The sequence below is a fragment of the Marmota monax genome, unplaced genomic scaffold (genome assembly GCF_021218885.2).
Source record: "Marmota monax isolate L192 unplaced genomic scaffold, Marmota_monax_Labrador192_F-V1.1 WCK01_AAM20220418_F8-fsc00001, whole genome shotgun sequence".
NCBI classification, from domain to species: Eukaryota; Metazoa; Chordata; class Mammalia; order Rodentia; family Sciuridae; genus Marmota; species Marmota monax.
In genome coordinates, this window is record NW_026693777.1 from 26,333,287 (window position 1) to 26,354,538 (window position 21,252).

The following is a 21,252-nucleotide window of genomic DNA, read 5'->3' on the forward strand; positions in this document are numbered from 1 at the left end:
TTCAATTCACACATAAGACAAGAGGTAGTTTATGATAGCCCGGATGTACTGATTGCTTCCCCAGTTGAAAAACGACACTCTTCTGGATCCAGTACGTACAAGTTTAAAGATATGTGTGTGTTTCTGATTTAGTGAAAAATTTCCAGTATTTAAATTCAATGGTGGAACGCACAAAGAAGTTAGGTGATGGCATTTTAATAATTCATAGAAAGCATATATGTACACCCAATGAAGTCATCTTTATTGCATATTGCTATTTAAAAAAATGTACAGTCTCATAACACATACGACATTTTTTTTCTTGGTACTGTAACAACAGTCTTGCACCTAGAGACTAAGTGGTTCCAACTACTAAGCTAATAAGATACAAGACATATAATTAAGTTTACAAATTATAATGCTTTTTCTTTTTGGCATTAATTTAAAAAAAACAAACAAAAACTTTAAAATACACACCCAAGAGAGAAAAGTGGCTACTTTACACCAGCACCAATCTAAAAAGTAGTTTTTTTTTTTTGTTTGTTTGTTTGTTTTGTTTTCAACAATGGCACATGGAATTACCTGCACACAGTTTTCAGGGAAAGAAACCAAAAAATGGAAATGGCAAAGGAGGCCTACCAGGATGGCCATGACAAAATGAGGATGATTACCAAGGGCAAGAAGGACATGCTACACAAACTTGCTCCTTTTGTGACTCTCCTTCCACTAGTTCATTCCTTAAACTGTAAGACAAAGCCATTTTCAAAGTACAGTTCCAAAATTGAGCCAGACCAAATTTCTCCTACTATAAATAGAAAAAAAATGTACATAGAGGCACTTTAGTTAAGGAACAGAGAAAACCATCATCCTATTCCACTCCCCCTCCTCTCCAAGCCTGTTTGAGCCTAGTCTCCAATTGCACCTTTAACATGGTGTAGTTGCAGACCTTGGTTAACTAGGAGCTGGGGGAGTGTAACCTCTGCTTTGTATTTATAACTGTCATTTGCAAGAGTCATTTCCTTCCATCGAATGGGTGGAAAGTCGCTAAGTTTGCAATGAGGAAAAAATGTAAAACCACAGCTCTTGACAACTCTTAGAGCATTATTTCACAGCTTTCGTACAGCACAGATACTTCGCCATCTGCACTAAGCATTGTAGTTTAGACAAATCATTTTTAAATAGTATGAGTTCTGTACAGCACGCACATTGATTTTTTTATTCATCCCTGAATATTCTGATTAGAACGTAAGCTCCTTGTGGGCAGGGACTCTGTCTTGCTCATCACTGTAGATCTACTATGCCTGGTACATAGTAGATACTTAATAAATATTTGTTAGTTGACTGAAGAACTCAATTTTGTGAGTAAATAATGTTCTAGTGCAACAGGAAAAACTACTCTCTCCACAGGAAACCCAACCACGACAGGATAGATGGAAAGAAAAGAGAAAATGTCAGCCCCACCCCACCTCCCACCCCACTACAAATAAATAAAGCAAAAAAAAAAAAAAAAAAAAGTAACAGTCCTCTTTATATATCATATAATTTAAGGATATTGAAAGTTGGTAGGTTAATGGTAAGCATCTATATTTTATTTTCTAATGTTCATTGTTTTTATTCATTTCTCCCTGAGAGCTTTATTTTTTTGGACTGAAATTTTACAGGTAGCTTTACTGACACACAATTTAAAATGACAACATATAACAGCAAACCACTTTAAATATACTCAGAGATAAATAGATCTGGGCATCTCTACTGATGTTGATATTTTGTGACACTCTAAGTGTCCTTTAGTCCAGACCTATATTTACAGAAGATGTAGGTTGTCCTACAAAACAGAAATAGAAAAGACAAAAAAAAAAAAAAAAGGCACCCCATTAAAAAATTTTTAAAAATAATCTTTATCCTTTCAGAGAATTCTTCCTTTAAGTCTTGGGTGGAAATTTCTAAGATTTATATATCTATATTGTTAGAACAACAGGTACATTCTGGCAATCTTGTTCATTAACAAGGGCATGGGTTGCATTTAGATACTGTTTGATTTTTGTTTTTTTTACCCAAAAGCAATTTAAAGAAATCATCAAGAGCACTTGGCAGAAAACTTGATGAAATTGGGGGGAAGGGGGAGAAACTGATGTTTAAGCTTTAAATATACAAAAGAATTTTGATTGACATTCTACATAATACAAATTGTGTGCAAGATGTTCTTGAAAAACATTTACAGACTGTATCCCCAAATCAACATCAGGAATTTTAAGCTGATCCCATCAATTACTGATGTGATACTGGAACACCACATTGTCAACTATCAAAAAACCATTTTAAATCCATATTCTTCCAACTCCATTTTCACCAATGAAAATAATTTTAAAGTATAGCAAGCTTGGAAACTGTAAAATATTTCACAAGCTTTTTTTTTTTTTTTCTTTTTTCTTTTTTTATGCTAGGGAATGTCTGTCATCTCTTTTAGGAGATAGTTTTGTGCTTCTGAACAGTTACGGTGTTCAGGGAAAGAAAATGAGCCACACTCAATATGAATGCATATGCAAAGGGTTTCTGAGCACGAACGTTAACCGAAAATTTTTATCCATACATAGAGGTCTCCAGACGACACTCAGACTTCTATATACATTTTTACATATACACATACATTTACATACACACACATTCACACACACTCACAGATGAAGGAGGAAATTGCCACTGTTTGGATTGCAAGGCAGTGTAATGGAACGGTCTAGTCACTTCAAAGGGCTGCTACTGAGCTTTTTAGAAAAGAAAGTACTTGAGGAAAATTAAAAATTAAGTTTTGTGACCGGTCTCTCTCGGCTGCTGTCTGTCACCTGGTTGGAAATGCGTTTGCGATTCCGTTTCAGTTTAGAAAGGTCTTTGTCAAACACTTCTCCTGAGCGTAAAGCTGAAACGAGGTCATCAAACTCTCCGCTTTCCTCGATATTCTCTTTAGCTTTTCTTATTTTCCGCTCCCTTTCCCTTTGTTCTTTGAGCTGCAAATAGAAAGACACCTTTTAGAGAAGGGTTAAGATGTTGTATTTAAAAAAAAAAAAAGATGTTGTATTTTGTTTTCGGTGGGGATGAAGTCTGTGACATATGGTAGTGATTCAGTCACACCAAGCTCTGTTCACTTAAGCTGCTAAACTCTCCGGATGACACGAGAAAGGAGTAACTGGGACATGCATAAGATCTGACAGAAGAAATATTATGAATGGTGAAAAAAAAAATGACCCTCACCATCTAGATTCTAGGAAAATCTCATTATATATTCTTGTTTATAAAAGAATAATTAGGCAATTCGTGTGTCTGTAATGGAAAAACAAAGTTTACACTATTAAATAGGACCCCCCACCCCAAGTCCTGCCCAACCCTGGTTTCTTGAAGGTATAGAGACTAAAGCAAAATGACCATCAGGCCACGCCTCCCACCAGACACTTGGTCTGCATCTGGCATTGATGTCTGGAACAGGTTGCTGTTAATAAAAGTCAAACAAAACACAGACAATATAGAAAATTTTGATAATTGAGATAAAAAGCATTCTTTATTTGGTTACCAACAGATAACCACTGCTACTGAGCTTTTTAGAAAAGTACTTTTTGGGGCTTTATACTACCCACCATAATTTTCTATGCTAACATTTATTTTGCAAACGAAATACAACAAAAATGATTTCATGTGGAAATCATTTTGTAAGCTTTTGTGGATGATTAAATATTCTTTGAAGGCATGTCTTTTAAAAGACTCCACAAATATTTTACTAAAGAGCTATTACACCAATGATTACATGATATTCTATAATATTTCACCATGTGGCTATTAGAATTGATGACCTATTGGTAAATGTTTAGATTGCTTTCAGTTTAGAACTAGTATTAAAAAAAATGCTGCTTTCTTTGTGCAAATTTGTGATTATTTCATTTTTAATTACTTTTTTTTTTTTTAGTTGTCAATGGACCTTTATTTAATCAATTTATTTATGTATCTATATGTGGTGCTGAGGATTGAACCCAGTGCCTCACACATGCCAGGCAAGTGCTCCACCACTGAGCTACAACCCCAGGCCCAAATTTGTGATTATTTCCTTAGAGTAATTTCTAAGAAGTGGAGTTCCAGATCAAAGGATCTTGGATGTATTTTTTTTTTTTTTTTAAGTTTTTGGAGCTGTACCCTCAAATTGCCCAAGAGAGATCTGATAAAGTCCCAGGAACTTTCTAGAGAGCACAGCCATGCCCACCGTCTTGCCAGCCCAGCAAGGGCATCTAAAGAGCAAGGCAGCTGAGAACTTCTAGGGCTGGACCCGGCCGAGGATGCCCCTCACCTGTGCCTCCATTCGAGCTCGCCGCTCTTCCTCCTCCTTCCTTTTTCTCATGTTCTCATTCTCTTGCTTCGCTTCTGACACAGCTTGAAGGAACTGATCAAAAATGCCGAAGAACTCATCCGGCTGTATTTTGCCAGCCTCTTCCCCGAAGTGCTTCACTGCTTTGGTGAACTGGAGAAAAGAAGATTTTTAAGAAGCTCAGTGTTTTAACAGAATACCAGGATCAAATGGAAATTTCCCTAGAAGGACAAAAGCTCAAATGGAATCAAACATAACTTAACAGATTTTAGCAGGCCCGTTTTACCTTCAGCAGCTGAACACGTCTGTTCATTCCTTCTAAAGTGAGAATATTAACATGCTTCAAATTTGGAAACCATTTTATTCCTTTCCACCTCATTTCAGCTTAACATCTAAGACTACCTCCTATGACTTTTTATTAACTAAACAATAGTAAAAACAAGAAAGCAAAATATTGAAGGGCAGAACACCCAAGACACAAAAACTAATAGCAAGCTCAGCAGGGGTAGGAAACCTTGTACTTTTAACTTGTCTTTGAAGTAGTTTAATATCATTTATTGGTGCCATATGGTGAATATCGAAAGCAAATGGGATCCAGTACTTCTTAGCTGCTTTTCCTAATCATAAATAATGTTAGTATTGTTATAATATTTCCAGGGTCCTAATTAGAAAACAATAACTGATTATGGAGTCACTCCTGCAACCCCCATTTTTTTTTTAACCTCAGTATCAAAATGGAATGGTTTTAACATTCATTTGGCAGAATCATTACATCACTGGTTGCAACCCCTTATTTTTGACTGAGAAAAATAATTTTATTTCAACCCTTTATCCCAGAAAGCCTTTCAGTATCAAATCTTTCTAAAACTGCCAAAATGTAAAATATTAAGGGAACACTTAAAAAATTTAAATTTAAATATATAGTAACAAAAGAAGAACATCCAGTTTCTTTTTAAAAGTTTCAACTGTTTCTCTTTTCAGTTCTTTCAGTAGTTCATAACTCAGGACAATCCACTTTCAACTGTCTGCATTATGATAACCACATTCAAGGCCAGTTGGGCAGTTTCTTCTGTAAGGGTCTGAGGCTTCTAGGCCTCAACTACCAAGGACAGTGCTCCCAGCTTCAAAGACAAAATGAATTTTCTTTCTCTATGTCTAATCACTCACTTAAGATTTTTCAGACTTTATTTAGACCATGACAGATTTTTGAAGTTCGCTCAAACTCAAAAAAGTTTCTAATTGATTTTACTTGCCTTTATTATATTGCTGTTTTTCAGATATTTTGATAATACTATGGAGCTTAATGGGAACGTTTTCAATATTCTTAAAAAAGCCAATTTCAGCTAAAGTTATGCATCTATATAGATATAAATATTTACATGACATTTTATAATTAATATTTCATATTTTAAAATTTATAGTATTTTAAAACCATTTTTCTTTTTTACTGTGGAGTTATTTTCAATATTTTACTTATTTGGAAATTTTCTATTATTAAAAAGGGCCCTTTAGGGGAAAACATAATGTTCTTCACGTACCGCATTATAGTGCTCCAGCTTGCTCCATGGTTTTATAAGCTAATTTCTAAAAGTTCTGGTATGAACAAAATTGCAATAAACAGTCGACAGCTGAGTTTCTAAAACATTTAAGTTCATGCACTTCAACGCATCGTGAATGATCTTGTTATCTAGGAATTCTAGTGATGATGAAATCATATGTATTTTAGTCTCAGAAATCTGAAGGAAACTAGGGCTAGATTAAAGTCCCCTACCCTCAACACAAAGTAGGTTTCATATGTGTGTGTGCGCGCCTGTAAATGTGTTTAAATAAAAACGAACTATCCAGTTTTCTCTTATAAAAATGTTTGCGCTCCTTGAAAAGATAGGTACTTTGCTGGGGTATCAGGGCAGGAGGCGACTCTTCCTTCAGAGTGCACCCTCCAAAGTGGTAAATCCCACAAAAAGTAGGAATGGGGGCTTTCACAGTGAAGGTTCAAACCAAGGTTGTTGCATCATTTGACTGATTTCCAGTGTGGGATATTAGAGGTTGGACCTCAGAAAGGAGCAGTTACTTGAACATATATAATCTTCTCATTTATTTCATGAGGCTGAAGAGTGAGTTTACTGTTGAGATTAGTTGACACTTGTGAACACAGTCCACTTCTGAACTTGAACTAGAGTCTGTAAACTCTTACGTGACCAATCATCCACACCTACAACTCAACAGGACTACTGAAAAATGACAGGAACTACAAGTTTGGAAGGAAAGATTGAAGTAAAAGAACAGAGTGGTGGCAAATGAGAGATGGGTCAAGCTGAAGAACTCCATGGCATATGGTAGGGGCTTAATATCACTTAAAAAAAAAATGAGAAACAGAGAGAAAAACAGAATGTGTACCCGTGTATGTATATTAAAGAAGAAATAATTGAGGTGGTGGGGGAGAGAGAACAAGGGTATGGAGGCTTATTTAAAAGTCTTGGTTAGCTGCCAATGAAAACTTTTTCTCCACAGGAAAATAAAATTTGAAATAGCAAGAATCATAAAAAGAAATGTCTTGCTAAAACTAAAAAAACAAAAACCAACAACAAAAACAACCACTTGTCATGAAACTGTGAACTAATATGCATCTAATTTAATGAGTTTTGCTGGTAGTGTCCCGTCTTCTTAAAGTTCTCAGACAAGTATATGCCTAAAGAGGTCTGAAGCATGTGGCATTCGTTATACCTGCTCCTGTTCATCATCTGTTCTAGTTTCCAGAGATAAGCACATGAATCCAAAAGCAAGCAAGAGAAAACTGTCAGTATTTACTGGTTTTACACCATCCCAAGCCTTCAAGATCTTGCTAACCTAAAGGTAACACAGACCATTTAGGCAACAAGGGTATGTTTCAATGAATTACAGTCCTGGAGATGAAAATCTACCCAAGCAATGAACAACAATGGAATCTGGAAAACAATTATCTGCTATTTTATTTCCTGAACCATGATATTTGGATCCCATTCCTGCTGTTCCCCAAAAAGCATCATATCTGAAAGTAACAAGTGAAAACCCAGCCCAGTCAAACAGTGTGCTAGAGGGAAATTTACCAGGTCTTTAGCTTCTGCTAGAAGATCTTCAACATCGGAGAAGCTGAAGCTGGCTAAGGTGATGAACTGGCTGACAACGGAAACAAACTTATCTCCAGGCTGTGAGGGCTGAGACTTCTGATATTCCAGTTCCTTAAACAAAGGAAATGGAGAATGATAACATAGGCTTCAAATATAGGCAAACTTTGTCTCTTATCCTATATTCCTCAAATTTAATCACTCAGCATGGACAACACATCTAAAATATCTTGTCATACTCTAGCTTCACCTACCCTTGCTCACACCATACCAGAGACAGGGCCCTATACATGTGCATTTTATAAAACAGCAATTTAACCAATTATCTGAATATTTTTCTCAGTGCAATCTCTTATTCTGACTTTAGAAGGTAAGCAAAAAAAAACAAAACAAAAAAAACTAATAGAAGTTAAACAAATAACAAATAAGCAAATTGGATTCAAAGGGATTGTGAGTGAAAGTAAGAGACTTTGATGGTTGATATTTTGTACTCGGAGTTCTAGTGGCTTGTTTTTTTTCTTTTTCCTTTTCTGCCAAATCTATTTACTTCCTAAACCCTGGTATCTAGGTCAACAGAATTCCAGTTGTAGAGTCAGACACCATAATCACCTACCATTTGTTTTCCTGTCCATACCATCAGGTTTTTGTGAGTAGGCAGGCAGAATAACTAGTTTCTTATTAATTTTCTATATTCTCCATTACCATGTTAAGGAACATACCGGTGATTCACATCAAATTTCAAAAATTAATTTCTACCATTGCAAGATACCCTTTCTTACTGAATGCCTACAGCACCTCCATGAGTAAGGCATCTTGATCCCCATCAAGATTTAGAGAGATTTAATTCTTTGCCCAAAGTCAAGAGGCTGACCAGAGATAGAGGCAGAATTTGAAGTTTGGTCTGTCTGCCTCCAGAGTCTCAGCAACAGCGATGCAGTGCACCTACTGACTTAACTCGATCCCCTTATTTTATTTATTTATTTTTTTGGCACCTGGTTTAGCAAAGAGATTAAGAAGCAGGAGTCACAGGCTGTGAATTCTGACTCAGCTTTCCCCATGGCAAGCTGCTCTGGACCTTAGTGGCTTCATTTTTCAAAGGAGGGGAATATCCATCTCAACATGAGGATCAGTGAAATTATAGAAGTGAAAACTTATAAAGTATGGAGCTGACTCTCACTGGAAGAAACTGCCACCATTCTAGTACTCTGGCTGGAAAGTGTAAGTGCATGCTGGATATAGGGATGGGAAAGCCATCTTAGTGTGTTTCATTAATGTATTATTTTTAAAATTCCATCTCTGATATCTTTAAACAATATAATTAATTGGGCAAAGCACAATTAGGACACATGAATATTGGGCAGGCCACGCTCTGCCTCCCAGTGTTTTCTTGCGAGGCTACACCTTGACATTTAAGCTGCCAGGGGGAGCAGAAGGCTTCTTCAGCGCCTTTTCTATGCAGAATGTGATGTAGTACATATGACCCAGAGGATGCAGAGACTCAGCAACACTCTCCTTTAAAAAAATTCAAAACCAGGACTTCCTTGGAACATGGCCCCTCCACCTCCCTGGCCTTGGTCTGAGTTAGCTCAGATGCAAGTGTCTGAAAGTCCATTATCAGGCTTAGGACTGTCAACTGCCATCCTAGTCTCCAGAAAGTTCCCATGGGGAGGAAAAAGCACCTGAGTGAAGGTTATTAAACATGTCTTGCCCAAAGTGCCCTGATCCAGCCTGGTCTTTCTCTGAAGGCTGGGGAGAACTGTCTATGTGTTCTATAACTTTGGGCCAATGACACAGGGGCTAAGAGAAAGAGTTTACTTTTAGCACCTTCAACCCTTGTCCTGCAAAACCCCAAACAACTCTTATACGCTCCTAAATTTATAAAAACAAAAAATTAGATGTTATGATTTTAACCTTTTATAAGTAGTATGCCTTAAATGAATTCAGTACTCTCTATGGCATAATTTTGTGATTAAAAAAAAAAAAGGAGGGAAGGTCTCTGTAGCATTGTGATAAATGATCTGGAAGATATTTAAGAGAGGGGCACCTTTCCAAGTTGCCTGGATCAGTCTCCTTCACCAAGTGCAGTCCAGAGCTAGGCGTCTTCTCCAAAGAGAGCTTGCCAATGATCCCCTTTGGCTGTCTTGATTCCCATCCCTGGTCTTTCTTTCACTTAGAGGTAGCGCATTTGCACAGTACCCGCCTGGCGTTATGACATATTTCATTTCTCCCAATCCTCTCTGCCTGTGAGACCAGGGTCCAGGTTGTCTCATGTAAACTGGCACAGCCTCCCTCTGTGCATCTATTTGTCCCATTCTCCCTCTGATCTGTGCTAGTCTACAAACCTCCAGACTACCCTCAATCCAGTCCCTTCCTTTAGGCACCTTTGTAATCATTGTGCTTATCTGGTCATGACATTATGTGGAGAACTGGCTTCTCTTAATGATTGCAACACTAGAGGGCAAGGATTCCAAATCCTGTGACCCCTTCCCTTCAGCATGGCAGGCACACCCTAGCATCTGCCTGGTAAATACTCGGCAAAGGACTGGCTCAAAGACAGCAGAGAAGTTCTTTTGCTCTACTGAAGGTAAACATCAGATAGTAATAGGACTTGGAGACTGAAAGGGTCCTTGAAGATTGTCTAGCCCAGCTCGCTCATTTGGACAAGACTTGCCTCCTAGGTAAATTGGTGGTACTCCAGGTCTACTTCTAGCTACTGCTATAGTGACTCACCTACTACCCACAACTGAGCCACCAAGCTGGACACAATATAAGACCCATCTTGGCTTCTTGGTGATTGCTCTTTTTTTTTAATCAGCAAATGTTCATCCTGGGCAGGTCACGAGCCAAGGCAACCCACAGCTCCTGTGCTGAAAGTCACCAGCACCATGGATGGCAAAGAGACTGGGACTCAGAGAGGGAAACAAATACTCACTGTCTCCACTGCTTTCAAGCCACTTCTCAAGGTACTTATTTCCTTGTCCAGCTCAGTCATGCTGTTATAAAAGGTAACATTTTAGTAATCAGCATTCGATTTAAGTGGATTAAATATATAACGGTTTTAAATATTTCACACTTAGAAGTTCATACCAGTTTATTTTAAATGTTTTTGAAAAAAATTCCCTTCCTTGTTTGGATCTCACAGAAGGACCACATCTTAAATTTATGGAATTTAGGTACAGAATTATGTTTTCTGTTTTCCACAGCCAGCAGGTATATTTTACAGGTTAAAAATAGCAAAAGAGAAATGTCTCCCATGTGTACAGAAATATTTTATGCTTCAGCCTCAAAAAATTCTCTCTGCAGCGAGTTACTATATGTAGAAATACATTTCTTGCCATACTTGGCTCTCTTTGAGAGAGCAAAAGAAACTGGCTTACCCACAATCACATCCATCAATATACGACTTTTCACCAAGGCTTTGGTAATGTATTACAAAGTAATGTCGCATTTCAGTCAGCAATGACTTTTTTTCAAGATTGTACTAACTCATCTTATTTTCATTGCCTTTTACTTTTTATTAGAGAAAGATTCCTGAGCTTCTCCTATAATGCTTTCTATTTCATGGCTTTTAAACAACAGAAATTAAAACTTCATTCTTACAGATATTTCACAACAAAGAAACTCACCAATACTTCATTTACTTTAATATTTTATTTTCATGGTGTATTTACATGGTATATTTCTACCCAATTCTACAGAGGGAATAAACTAGCCTGATTATAGGACTTTTCAAGTCAGAGTTAAAAAAAAAAAAAGAGATGCAGTTTAGATATACGTATTTTTTTTTTTTTTTAAAGAGTCAAAAGTGGGAGGGAAGAACTGTAAGGAAAAATTGCCTGCTCTTCAGTCTCTGAAACATGGTGTAAAGTTTCTGGTGAGAGTTTGGCAACTTCCCATTGTATTTTTAGTTTCTTGATCTGCATATAGACTGCTTCCCATTAGAGTGTTGCCTTGGTTTCAGAGAGTGTGTTCATATGTGAAAATTACTAGAGACACTCTTACATGTTTGTAAGTCTCCATTTGCCTAACCACGCATCCTCCTTCAACTTAGGTGGCTCCTTCCTGTGTTTAATAGAACTGCACTTTAAAGGCATCACTGAAACCATATTCTTTTCCTATACTCTTTAATAACTCAGAATATTAGGTTATATAGACCTAGAAAAATCTATATTTCAAAACCTTGTAACATTTGAATGATTTGAATACAATTCAAACTTTATGTCATGTAACGTTTGGAGGAAAACAAACAGGAGGACCCAGGTCACGCAGTTTACCTCATGCAATGCTAAGAAACCTTCTCAATGGCTAACCTACAGTCCAGGTGATTGACAGAACTGCAATAATTCACTAAGAGTACTTACTTTACTTTTGCCGCTTGAGGAATATCCCGCAATTCTTCATTTAGATTGAGAACCTTGGGGTATTTATTTTCCACAATAGTTATTAGATAGTGCAAAAGGGTAATGTTCCTACAATTAAAGAAAGGAAGCGCATTCAACATAATTAATCTGCGTATGATTTATATGCTTAAGAGGCAGAACCCACAGTAATGCTAGACTCCTGCATTAACTTTATAATTTGGGGGTTCCGGAAAGGCAGGGGCTCTCAAAAGCAGAGGAGAATGAGAGCCTAAAAAGAAATGGTTAGGATAAGAATTATATTTTTATAATTCTTATAATTTTTATAATTCAAGGACGTTGCCCTTGGTGACAAAAGTGAATCTGAACCATCGCCAATGGAGAGAAGATCAAGTTTACCTTTATAGAAGATCCATCCCCAAATGGGGTGTGCCATGCAAATTCATAGCAAGCAGAATTAGGCGGGTTGGGGTAAGAAGTGAGAGATGTTTCACCCACCAAAGAGAGTAGCTATTTTCAAGACTAGAAGTACTTGAAATACTTTTCAAGTCTAAAAACCAACTCACTGATAACCATTATTACTCAAGATTTCATCCAAAGGGCAGACAGAAAGTTAGAAAGTCTCCTATTTCAGGGCTGAACCTGGAAGTGGGCCATAACTGTGCCATCAAGTATATGACATCCTCGCAGCTGTGAATACAGTTCTACTTTTAGCAACACTTCAGCTCTTAACTGCATAACCCTTAGTACTTAAAACGGTTGGCTGTGCCAACTCCCTCTCTAGTGGTGAGGGTGGTGACAGGGCTGAACCCTGACTGACCCAGATTGAAAAGGGTGGGGGGAGTGTCTGATAACACTATCAGGCAAAGCTGTGTTAGTCTGGTCCTGCTGTCACCAACTCTGCCGCACATTACCATCACCTGGGATCCAGATGCCTGGGCCAATCCCAAAGACTCATTTAATTGGAATAAGGTGGGGCCAGGCATGGATGTTTGTTAAAATTCCCTGGTGACTCTAATATTCAGCTAGCACCAAGAACTAATCTACCGAAGTTTCCATAACCAGGAGGATACAAATGCATTTCTCTAGAAGCATTTCTATAATATGGGTAGTTTGCTAATTTGCAACACTAAATAATAATATTCCTGCCCACATCTAGCCAAAGTGAATCAGAATTGCCATTTTCTTTCCTATATCCATGAAAAGCATTTCTGATTATGTTTGCAGCTTCATACATATGATACATTCCTAATCCTCAGTCAAGGACTCATATTTTAAAAAATTCCTTTATTTTTCTTCAATAATCAGAAAACATTTGCCCGGCAAATCAAAATAGTGGCCAATAATTCTGACCACTTAGGATTCCGGCGTTTAGCTGTGTCTTTCCAACTGTATTCTGCTGTTCATAAAACCTATCTATCTGCCCTGGTGCCTCTCACATAAGGGGTAAAGGGAGGGAACGAAATGCCAGATACCATCACAGGAAAGAGTAGTGCTACTTTTCTCCATTTTCATAGAAAAATGCTTTGTTATTTAGAGCAATTGAGATAACTTTAACTATACAGACCTTTCTTATTGCAGAAAGCCTTGAAATCAGGTCAGACATTTCTGCATTTGTTTGCTATCCAAATAACACCCCATTTGACTAAATACAAATTCTTGAAGAATGAACAACTAAACAGCCACACATTTGACTACTCCCTGATGGTCACCAGGAGCTTGAGGCTTCCCTGCTGACTGTGTCTCCATTAAGCAGTTTGGTGATATCCAGCTGAACAAGTGTTGAATGTGTGACTGCTCAATGGCCACGTGCTACATTAGGCACTGTGATATAGACACATTGATGCTACATTTGGGGATGAAATATTCACAGGCAGAAAGAGGAAAAAGAAAGATCAGAAAATGTTTTGATTTATTCTTTGAAAATGTTTGTTCATTAGATTAATTCTATAACAAGCTAAATGAGTCAATAATCACATAAGTACGAGGTTATTGGTGAGTGTGTGAGTGTGTGATCTGCCTCTGTGTGTGCATGCATATGCAGTCGAAGAGAACATTCTTTCTTAAAAAGGTCACTGCTCCTAATATGCAAATCAGAGACTGCCAGTCCCTGGTCCAACCTCCAAATAAGACCCAACTGTTGGCAAGGGCAGAACTATAGACAAACCAACAGAACAGGTGTTAAAGACCTGTGAGGACAAATACCTTGCTTGGGGTGACCTTAGGCAAGCATTTTATCTGACAAACAGTTGATAACAGATTTGGCTTGTGAATTTCACAGGCTGTTGTGACCATTAAATGTGAAAGTGCTCTGAAAAGGATCAAGTCCTCACATTAAAAGTAAGGTGGCAAAGCTATAATACAACAGCTGCTCTTCATCACTCCTTCTCTCCATGATACAAAAATGACAGCTTAGCCCATTTCCTATTTCTTTTAAGATGGATTGAGAGTTGCCATATGCTATGCTTCACTAACTCTATTGAAAATATAGGGTAAAAAGCCTCATTAGCTGGGAATAATTAGGATGAACAGCCAATACCCCTAAAAAGATTTGGGTGCAGAGCAGCTTACCTTAGAAACAATTGTGTAAGTTCCTTTGAAGTCAGTGAGAACCTTGGAGAAACAAAGCTCTCAGGGAAACTAGAGTTAATATGTGTAATGACCCTACCTGCCATCGACACAAGAGCATTTTCATGTCTTGGTGTTTCTAACCAGAGTCTGTTCACCTAAACTGCAGCGTTGGACACTTTCTAGGAAGCATTTTAATGAGTCTTGGGATGAGCAGCTGAATACCAATGGCCAAAATGCATTTATGCATCACAAGTTTTTTGGATAGCTGTTAGCACCAGTGTGTGAAAGGAAAACATAACCTAAAAACCCAGTGAACTTCACCTTCCCAGCATCGGCTATCAAGTTTTCCTTCTCTCTGGAATATAGCTCTCTATGGAGCAGTAGTGACTAGGGGGCCATGGGGAGACTTCCAGAAAGCTAGTGGTATTCTGCTTCTTATCTTAGTCATACAAGTGTACTCAATTTCTCAAAATTCATCAAGATGTACATTTATGCTTAGTGACCTCTCTTTAGTGTAATATACTATAATTAAAAAGTTTACAAAAAAAAAGACAGGGCTAATTAAAAAGAAATCTGAAATAGATGGTATCCCTATACATTGAAAATGGATGAAGGATAACTGCACCCCGCCCCCCGCCCCAAACTTGGGGGATGCCCGTGGTTATGAGAGAGGAGAAGGGAGTTCATGTGAGAGAAGAGTACTGACAAAGAGAAGTTCAAGCTGGAGACTGGAGTGTCATGGAGGCCAAGGAAGATCAGAAAGAACAACTCAAGCCCTACCTAAGCACCCAGATGCTGTTAGTGTTGGAAGATTCTACACTTACTTGTCAATACTGGATTTTGTGTCAGCAATCTTGTTGAGGCTGGAAATCTTGAATCCATAGGCATTGCCTCTTTGGCCTTTATTCATGTAATTTCCAAATGCCAAAACCACCTCTAGCAACTGCTTGAGGGCGCCACTCCTGAATACTTCTTCTGAGCCAGAACGAATTGCTTCAAAACAAAACACGAAAACACAACTATTATCACCAGCACTTTCAGTGATACCTGTCCTAAATTGACATACCCTAACAAATATTGAAGATGTAAAACTGGGTCATTAGACTGCCAAGGAACACTTTCAAAACATCTAAACCTGAAGCAAAGGATAAGGGGACATCCACAGATGGCTATTGATTCGTCTCCTTTCTCAGTCCTTTTCTGGTCTGACTCACCAACCTTGAGCTTTTAGGAATACATGGAATAGCAACTCTTCAACATTCCTTTGCAAATACTTTCAAGCCTGGGGTGAGTCAGATCAGTAGGATTAGTGATCAATTCCACTGATAAAGAACTGATCAAATATGTTACATGTTCTAGTTTGCAGATGTCAAAACAGGGATTGAAGCTCAAGCAGACTCTGATTCTAGTTCACATTCTGTAACTGTGTTTTCCGGTGGCCTCGCCCACATCTAAAATATTTAAAAACTTAACAACCTCAAATATACCCTTAGAAAAATGTGCTAAGGCCCTGTTGCAAGAAAGCTAATTGCAGGTTTAATGTTAGTAATGGTCAAATTCATTTCTTAGTTACACCCATGTGGTCAAAAGCCCAGCCATGCAGTTGAACTCAGGAGGTATGCCAGGCCAGGCCAGCATGCCAAGTGCTGACCTTAAGTAATTGTCCATTGGAAGTTCAAGTTTACATTTTTTTTTTTTTTTAAAACCAGGGGCACTTTATCACTGAGCTATATCTCTAGTCCTCTTCATTTTTTATTTTGAGATAAGGTCTCACTGAATTTCTGTGGTTAGCTTGGAACTTGTGATCCTCCTGCCCAGTCACTGGGATTTACAGGTATGCAACATGATGCCCAGCTGTCCATCAGAATTTCAAAAGATTTCAAGCAAAAAAAAAAAAAAAAAAAAAAAAGAAATCACCACAGGGGCTCTGATTACTATGTTCATTTGGATGGAACTTGTAAATGGGCACTTAAGACAAACATCGCTCCCAACCTAGGTGGCTCTGCTTTACCTTCTACTTTGGGTTTCACTTCTGCCACGCGCTCTGCAAACTTCTTTTTGAAGTACAGCGATTGCAGTCTTTGCTGGTAATGATTGATTCTGTAAGACCAAGCATGCACTGATCAGCATTCACTAAATACAAGAGCCCATTTCTGCACTGGATATTTGGGCCATTGTCCCAGAGCCCTTAGCTCCAACCAAATAAGGCAACTACTGAAGAAAGGGAGAGCCAGCTGCTGTTGCTAAAGCCCCCTTCATTTCCTCAGAGTGCCGGCAGCTTGAACGTACAAGAGATGAAAGGAATAAAAGTGTAAGGGCTCTCCACCTACTGCAAATAAAGGGCAGTTTCCCAAGTTGACCTTTTCACAATATTTGGCTTTTGACCAAACTCTAAAGACCTGTCTCCAGCATGCTGCCCCTCCATCAATCCTCTCCTCACTCTCATTCCCAAACCTTCCTTTTTCTTCACAGTTAGCTCCTATCTGTTCCCCTCAGGGATGGAAAGCTTTGCCTTCTCAGGCAGCAACTAGAGAGAATAAGGGTGCACACTGGCCTCTCATCACCACTGAGCTAAGCTGTCTTATTGCTGGGGGTTAGAGTAAGCCTTCTGAAGTCAGTGCCTAAACCATTTATGGTAGAAGTTTCAGTTCAACTATACCATATAATCTAACAGACTTGAGTGGGCAGCCCAGATGCTCCTTGTATTAGGTGACCTTGAGCAAGTACCAAAACTCCTCTGAGTCTCGTTTCCCTTGTTGGTAGGTGGAATAAAATACCTCTGTCCCTGGGATCTCCCCCAGGCAGGTCTGAGAAGAAGATTAAATGAGATGATACATGCAAAGATCTAGATGCTTAATAAGTGGTAGGTATTGCAGGTGGCTATTTACTTGTCTATACTGAAGATTGTTGGGTGTACCTGTCAAAATTTCAAAGTCATTCTTTGTCTGACATTAGTACACAAAATGGCAAATTGTGATAGAAGAAGAACATCAAAAAATAGGTCTGGACATGGCAGGAATGCAGAGAGAGAGAGAGATGTGTTCCCCTTGGCTGCATTTGTAGGCCTTTAGCACTGAGGGGAAGAACTGCCCTGAGGTTCACTGAAGAGTTTCAGGACCATTGCTCCTTCTCTAATGCAGAATCAATTTGCTAGGCCTGGAATGACAAATAGACTCAGCTTACATGCCAAACCCAATTATGAGGCACAGACTGCCTCAGGGCTTTCTGGAGAACGGCTCAGAAAGCTTGCCAATGCTCCGCTCTGTGGGAAGAGTGCCACGATTGATTAGTGATGTCTGCATGTGTCACGATTTGACATTCAGACCCTGGCCATTCAGTTATGGCAGCACCAGGTTGACATTAACAGAGTCTGACCATTTTTCTTTTTCTATTTTATAACAATCTTGAGATGCCAAGGTACTAGGATGTATGAGTACTGTCCCCTAAACTCAAATTGGTGAGTACTGACGGGAACTAGGAAAGTTAAGGCTTGCTAAGACCAAAGTACATAAGCCAAAGGGACCCAGAAATAGAGATGGTTGTGAAAAAAACCAGCCCTGATCCTGGCTTATCCATGGAAAAGAACTCACATAAACAGAACAATCAAATTCCACATAGAGTTAAAAGATTTTAGAATTTAAAAAAGCTTTAAGTTGAGCCAGGTTAATTGGCCCAAGCAATTTAATGCGAATTGCCATTACTAGGGTATGAGACATCTTTCATTTTTCGGCATCTTCAAACTCACCGGCTCATCTCAAACAGAAATCGATCAGCCTTGGCCATCCGATCCAATTCATGCTTATGTTCCTCCAACAGGTCAATATCACTTTTTTCAGGAACAAATTTCAAAAGCTAAAAAGTACATGCAAATATTAAATCTAAGGTTAATAACTTAAATCTCTGCAGTAAGTTTTCACCATTCTAGCTAATTTGTCCCAATATGAAATTTTAACTTTTGTTTAACATATAAACTCTGCTCACAGGTCTATGTTACAGTAGAAATAATTAAATATTTACATTTTTACTTGAAAGTAGTTAAAAGATTGACATCTGGCACTTTCTTATTCTCTACTACCTCTCAAGTAAGAGTTGTGGAAGTTCTCTACCAGGACCCATTTTGCACAGGCCATTAGAAAGAGCTGAGAGATTCAGCCCTCTCATTGAAAGTGATATAACTGAGGACCAGAGAGATTAAGCAACTCACCCAGATTACAAAGCAAGTTTATGTAACTGTCAGAAACAGAACCCAGGTTTCTTTGACTCCTACCTCCATGCTTATTCTATTATATCATGATGGAATGAATGATCCTATTTGCATTTTTCCATTCAGTTTGCTTATTTTTCTTCTTATCTAATTACACCTCCTTTATTGTTCCATGTAGAACTAATGAGAGGAACAAAGTGGGATCTGATGTTTTTGATTCCATGCTTTATTTTGGAGGGAGAAATGATCATGGAATATGGAAAAATAGCAACAATAAAGTTGAAAAAGTACTTCTGTGTGTCTGATTTCCTTTCAGTTTGTATGTATATGTGTAGAACTATGCAAGCATACTATTTTCTTTTTTTTTTTTAATTTTTTTATTGGTTGTTCAAAACATTATAAAGCTCTTGACATATCATATTTCACACATTAGATTCAAGTTGGTTATGAACTCCCAATTTTACCCCAAATACAGATTGCAGAATCACATCGGTTACACATCCACATTTTTACATAATGCCCTATTAGTAACTGTTGTATTCTGCTACCTTTCCTATCCTCTACCATCTCCCCTCCCTCCCCTCCCATCTTCTCTCTCTACCCCATCCACTGTAATTCATATCTTTCCTTGTTTATTTTCCCATTCCCCTCACAACCTCTTATATGTAATTTTGTATAACAATGAGGGTCTCCCTCCATTACCATGCAATTTCCCTTTTCTCTCCCTTTCCATCCCACCTCATGTATCTGTTTAATGTTAATCTTTTCTTCCTGCTCTTCCTCCCTGCTCTGTTCTTAGTTGCTCTCATTATATCAAAGAAGACATTTGGTATTTGTTTTTTAGGGATTGGCTAGCTTCACTAAGCATAATCTGCTCTAGTGCCATCCATTTCCCTGCAAATTCTGTGATTTTGTCATTTTTTAGTGCTGCATAATACTCCATGGTGTATAAATGCCACATTTTTTTTATCCATTCATCTATTGAAGGGCATCTGGGTTGGTTCCACAGTCTAGCAATTGTGAATTGTGCTGCTATGAACATCGATGTAGCAGTATCCCTGTAGTACGCTCTTTTAAGGTCTTCAGGGAAAAGTCCAAGAAGGGCAATAGCTGGGTCAAATGGTGGTTCCATTCCCAGCTTTCCCAGGAGTCTCCATACTGTTTTCCAGATTGGCCGCACCAGTTTGCAGTCCCACCAGCAATGTACAAGAGTACCCTTTTCCCCACATCCTCTCCAGCACTTGTTGTTGTTTGACTTCATAATGGCTGCCAATCTTACTGGAGTGAGATGGTATCTTAGGGTGGTTTTGATTTGCATTTCTCTGACTGCTAGAGATGGTGAGCATTTTTTCATGCACTTGTTGATTGATTGTATGTCCTCCTCTGAGAAGTGTCTGTTCAGGTCTTTGGCCCATTTGTTGATTGGGTTATTTGTTTTCTTATTGTTTAATTTTTTGAGTTCTTTGTATACTCTGGATATTAGGGCTCTATCTGAAGTGTGAGGAGTAAAAATTTGTTCCCATGATGTAGGCTCCCTATTTACCTCTTTTATTGTTTCTCTTGCTGAGAGAAAACTTTTCAGTTTAAGTAAGTCCCATTTGTTGATTTTTGTTATCAACTTTTGTGCTATGGGTGTCCTATTAAGGAATTTGGAGCCCGACCCTACAATATGTAGATCGGAGCCAACTTTTTCTTCTATCAGACGCAGAGTCTCTGATTTGATATCTAGCTCCTTGATCCACTTTGAGTTAACTTTTGTGCATGGCGAGAGAAAGGGATTCAGTTTCATTTTGTTGCATATGGATTTCCAGTTTTCCCAGCACCATTTGTTGAAGATGCTATCCTCCCTCCATTGCATGCTTTTAGCTCCTTTATCAAATATAAGATAGTTGTAGCTTTGTGGATTAGTCTCTGTGTCCTCTATTCTGTACCATTGGTCCACCCTCCTGTTTTGGTACCAGTACCATGCTGTTTTTGTTACTATTGCTCTGTAATATAGTTTTAAGTCTGGTATCGCTATACCGCCTGATTCGCACTTCCTGCTTAGAATTGCTTTTGCTATTCTGGGTCTTTTATTTTTCCATATGAATTTCATGATTGCTTTATCCATTTCTACAAGAAATGCCGTTGGGATTTTGATTGGCATTGCATTAAACCTATAGAGAACTTTTGGTAATATCGCCATTTTGATGATGTTAGTTCTGCCTATCCATGAACAGGGTATATTTTTCCATCTTCTAAGATCTTCTTCTACTTCTCTTTTTAGGGTTTTGTAGTTTTCATTATATAAATCTTTCACCTCTTTTGTTAGGTTGATTCCCAAGTATTTTATTTTTTTTTTTTGAGGATACACTGATCTTCTGAACTCTGAGATCCTCTCTGTAATTTGGTGCTGGCATTGGGTGGTCCCTTTTGTAAGGTTTTCAAATGTTTGTTGGGATTTAGCTGGAAGACTTCAGAAAGAGCAGTGAGCCTGAGTGCTACCAGCAGAGGAAGAGAACTGGAACTATAGGGAAGGAGGCATGGGATTCAGGCTTTCTTTTGAGGGCATTAGGATATCCCTTAAACATCTTATGTAGGAGAATGAGTTTGTACTTTTAAAAGATCAGCATGTTTATGGAATGGAGAAGGAAGTAGGAGGGATCAAAATTGTTAGGGGGTCATGAGCAAATAGTTGGTGCAGTCATCCAG

The 21,252-nt window shown here is 38.3% G+C and overlaps 1 protein-coding gene and 1 non-coding gene across 5 annotated transcripts in view; both read right to left on the reverse strand.

The window, feature by feature from the left end:
- Positions 1-220: 220 nt before the first annotated feature.
- Positions 221-21,252, reverse strand: part of Daam1 (dishevelled associated activator of morphogenesis 1) — a 176,669-nt gene continuing 155,637 nt past the window's right edge. For all 4 annotated transcript variants that reach the window (XM_046461283.2, XM_058584620.1, XM_058584621.1 and 1 more), the window contains 8 exons: positions 18,103-18,209; positions 16,369-16,457; positions 15,182-15,350; positions 11,790-11,897; positions 10,361-10,421; positions 7,411-7,542; positions 4,307-4,477; positions 221-2,981 (listed from right to left, as the gene is read on the reverse strand). In XM_046461283.2, coding sequence (XP_046317239.1) covers positions 2,772-2,981; positions 4,307-4,477; positions 7,411-7,542; positions 10,361-10,421; positions 11,790-11,897; positions 15,182-15,350; positions 16,369-16,457; positions 18,103-18,209 — 1,047 coding nt within the window. In that variant the 3' untranslated portion in view covers positions 221-2,771. The remainder of the gene's footprint in view (positions 2,982-4,306; positions 4,478-7,410; positions 7,543-10,360; positions 10,422-11,789; positions 11,898-15,181; positions 15,351-16,368; positions 16,458-18,102; positions 18,210-21,252) is intronic.
- LOC124104891 (small nucleolar RNA SNORD47) lies at positions 5,044-5,106 on the reverse strand. The gene has a single exon (XR_006855567.1). It is a non-coding gene; the product is annotated as a small nucleolar RNA SNORD47 (small nucleolar RNA).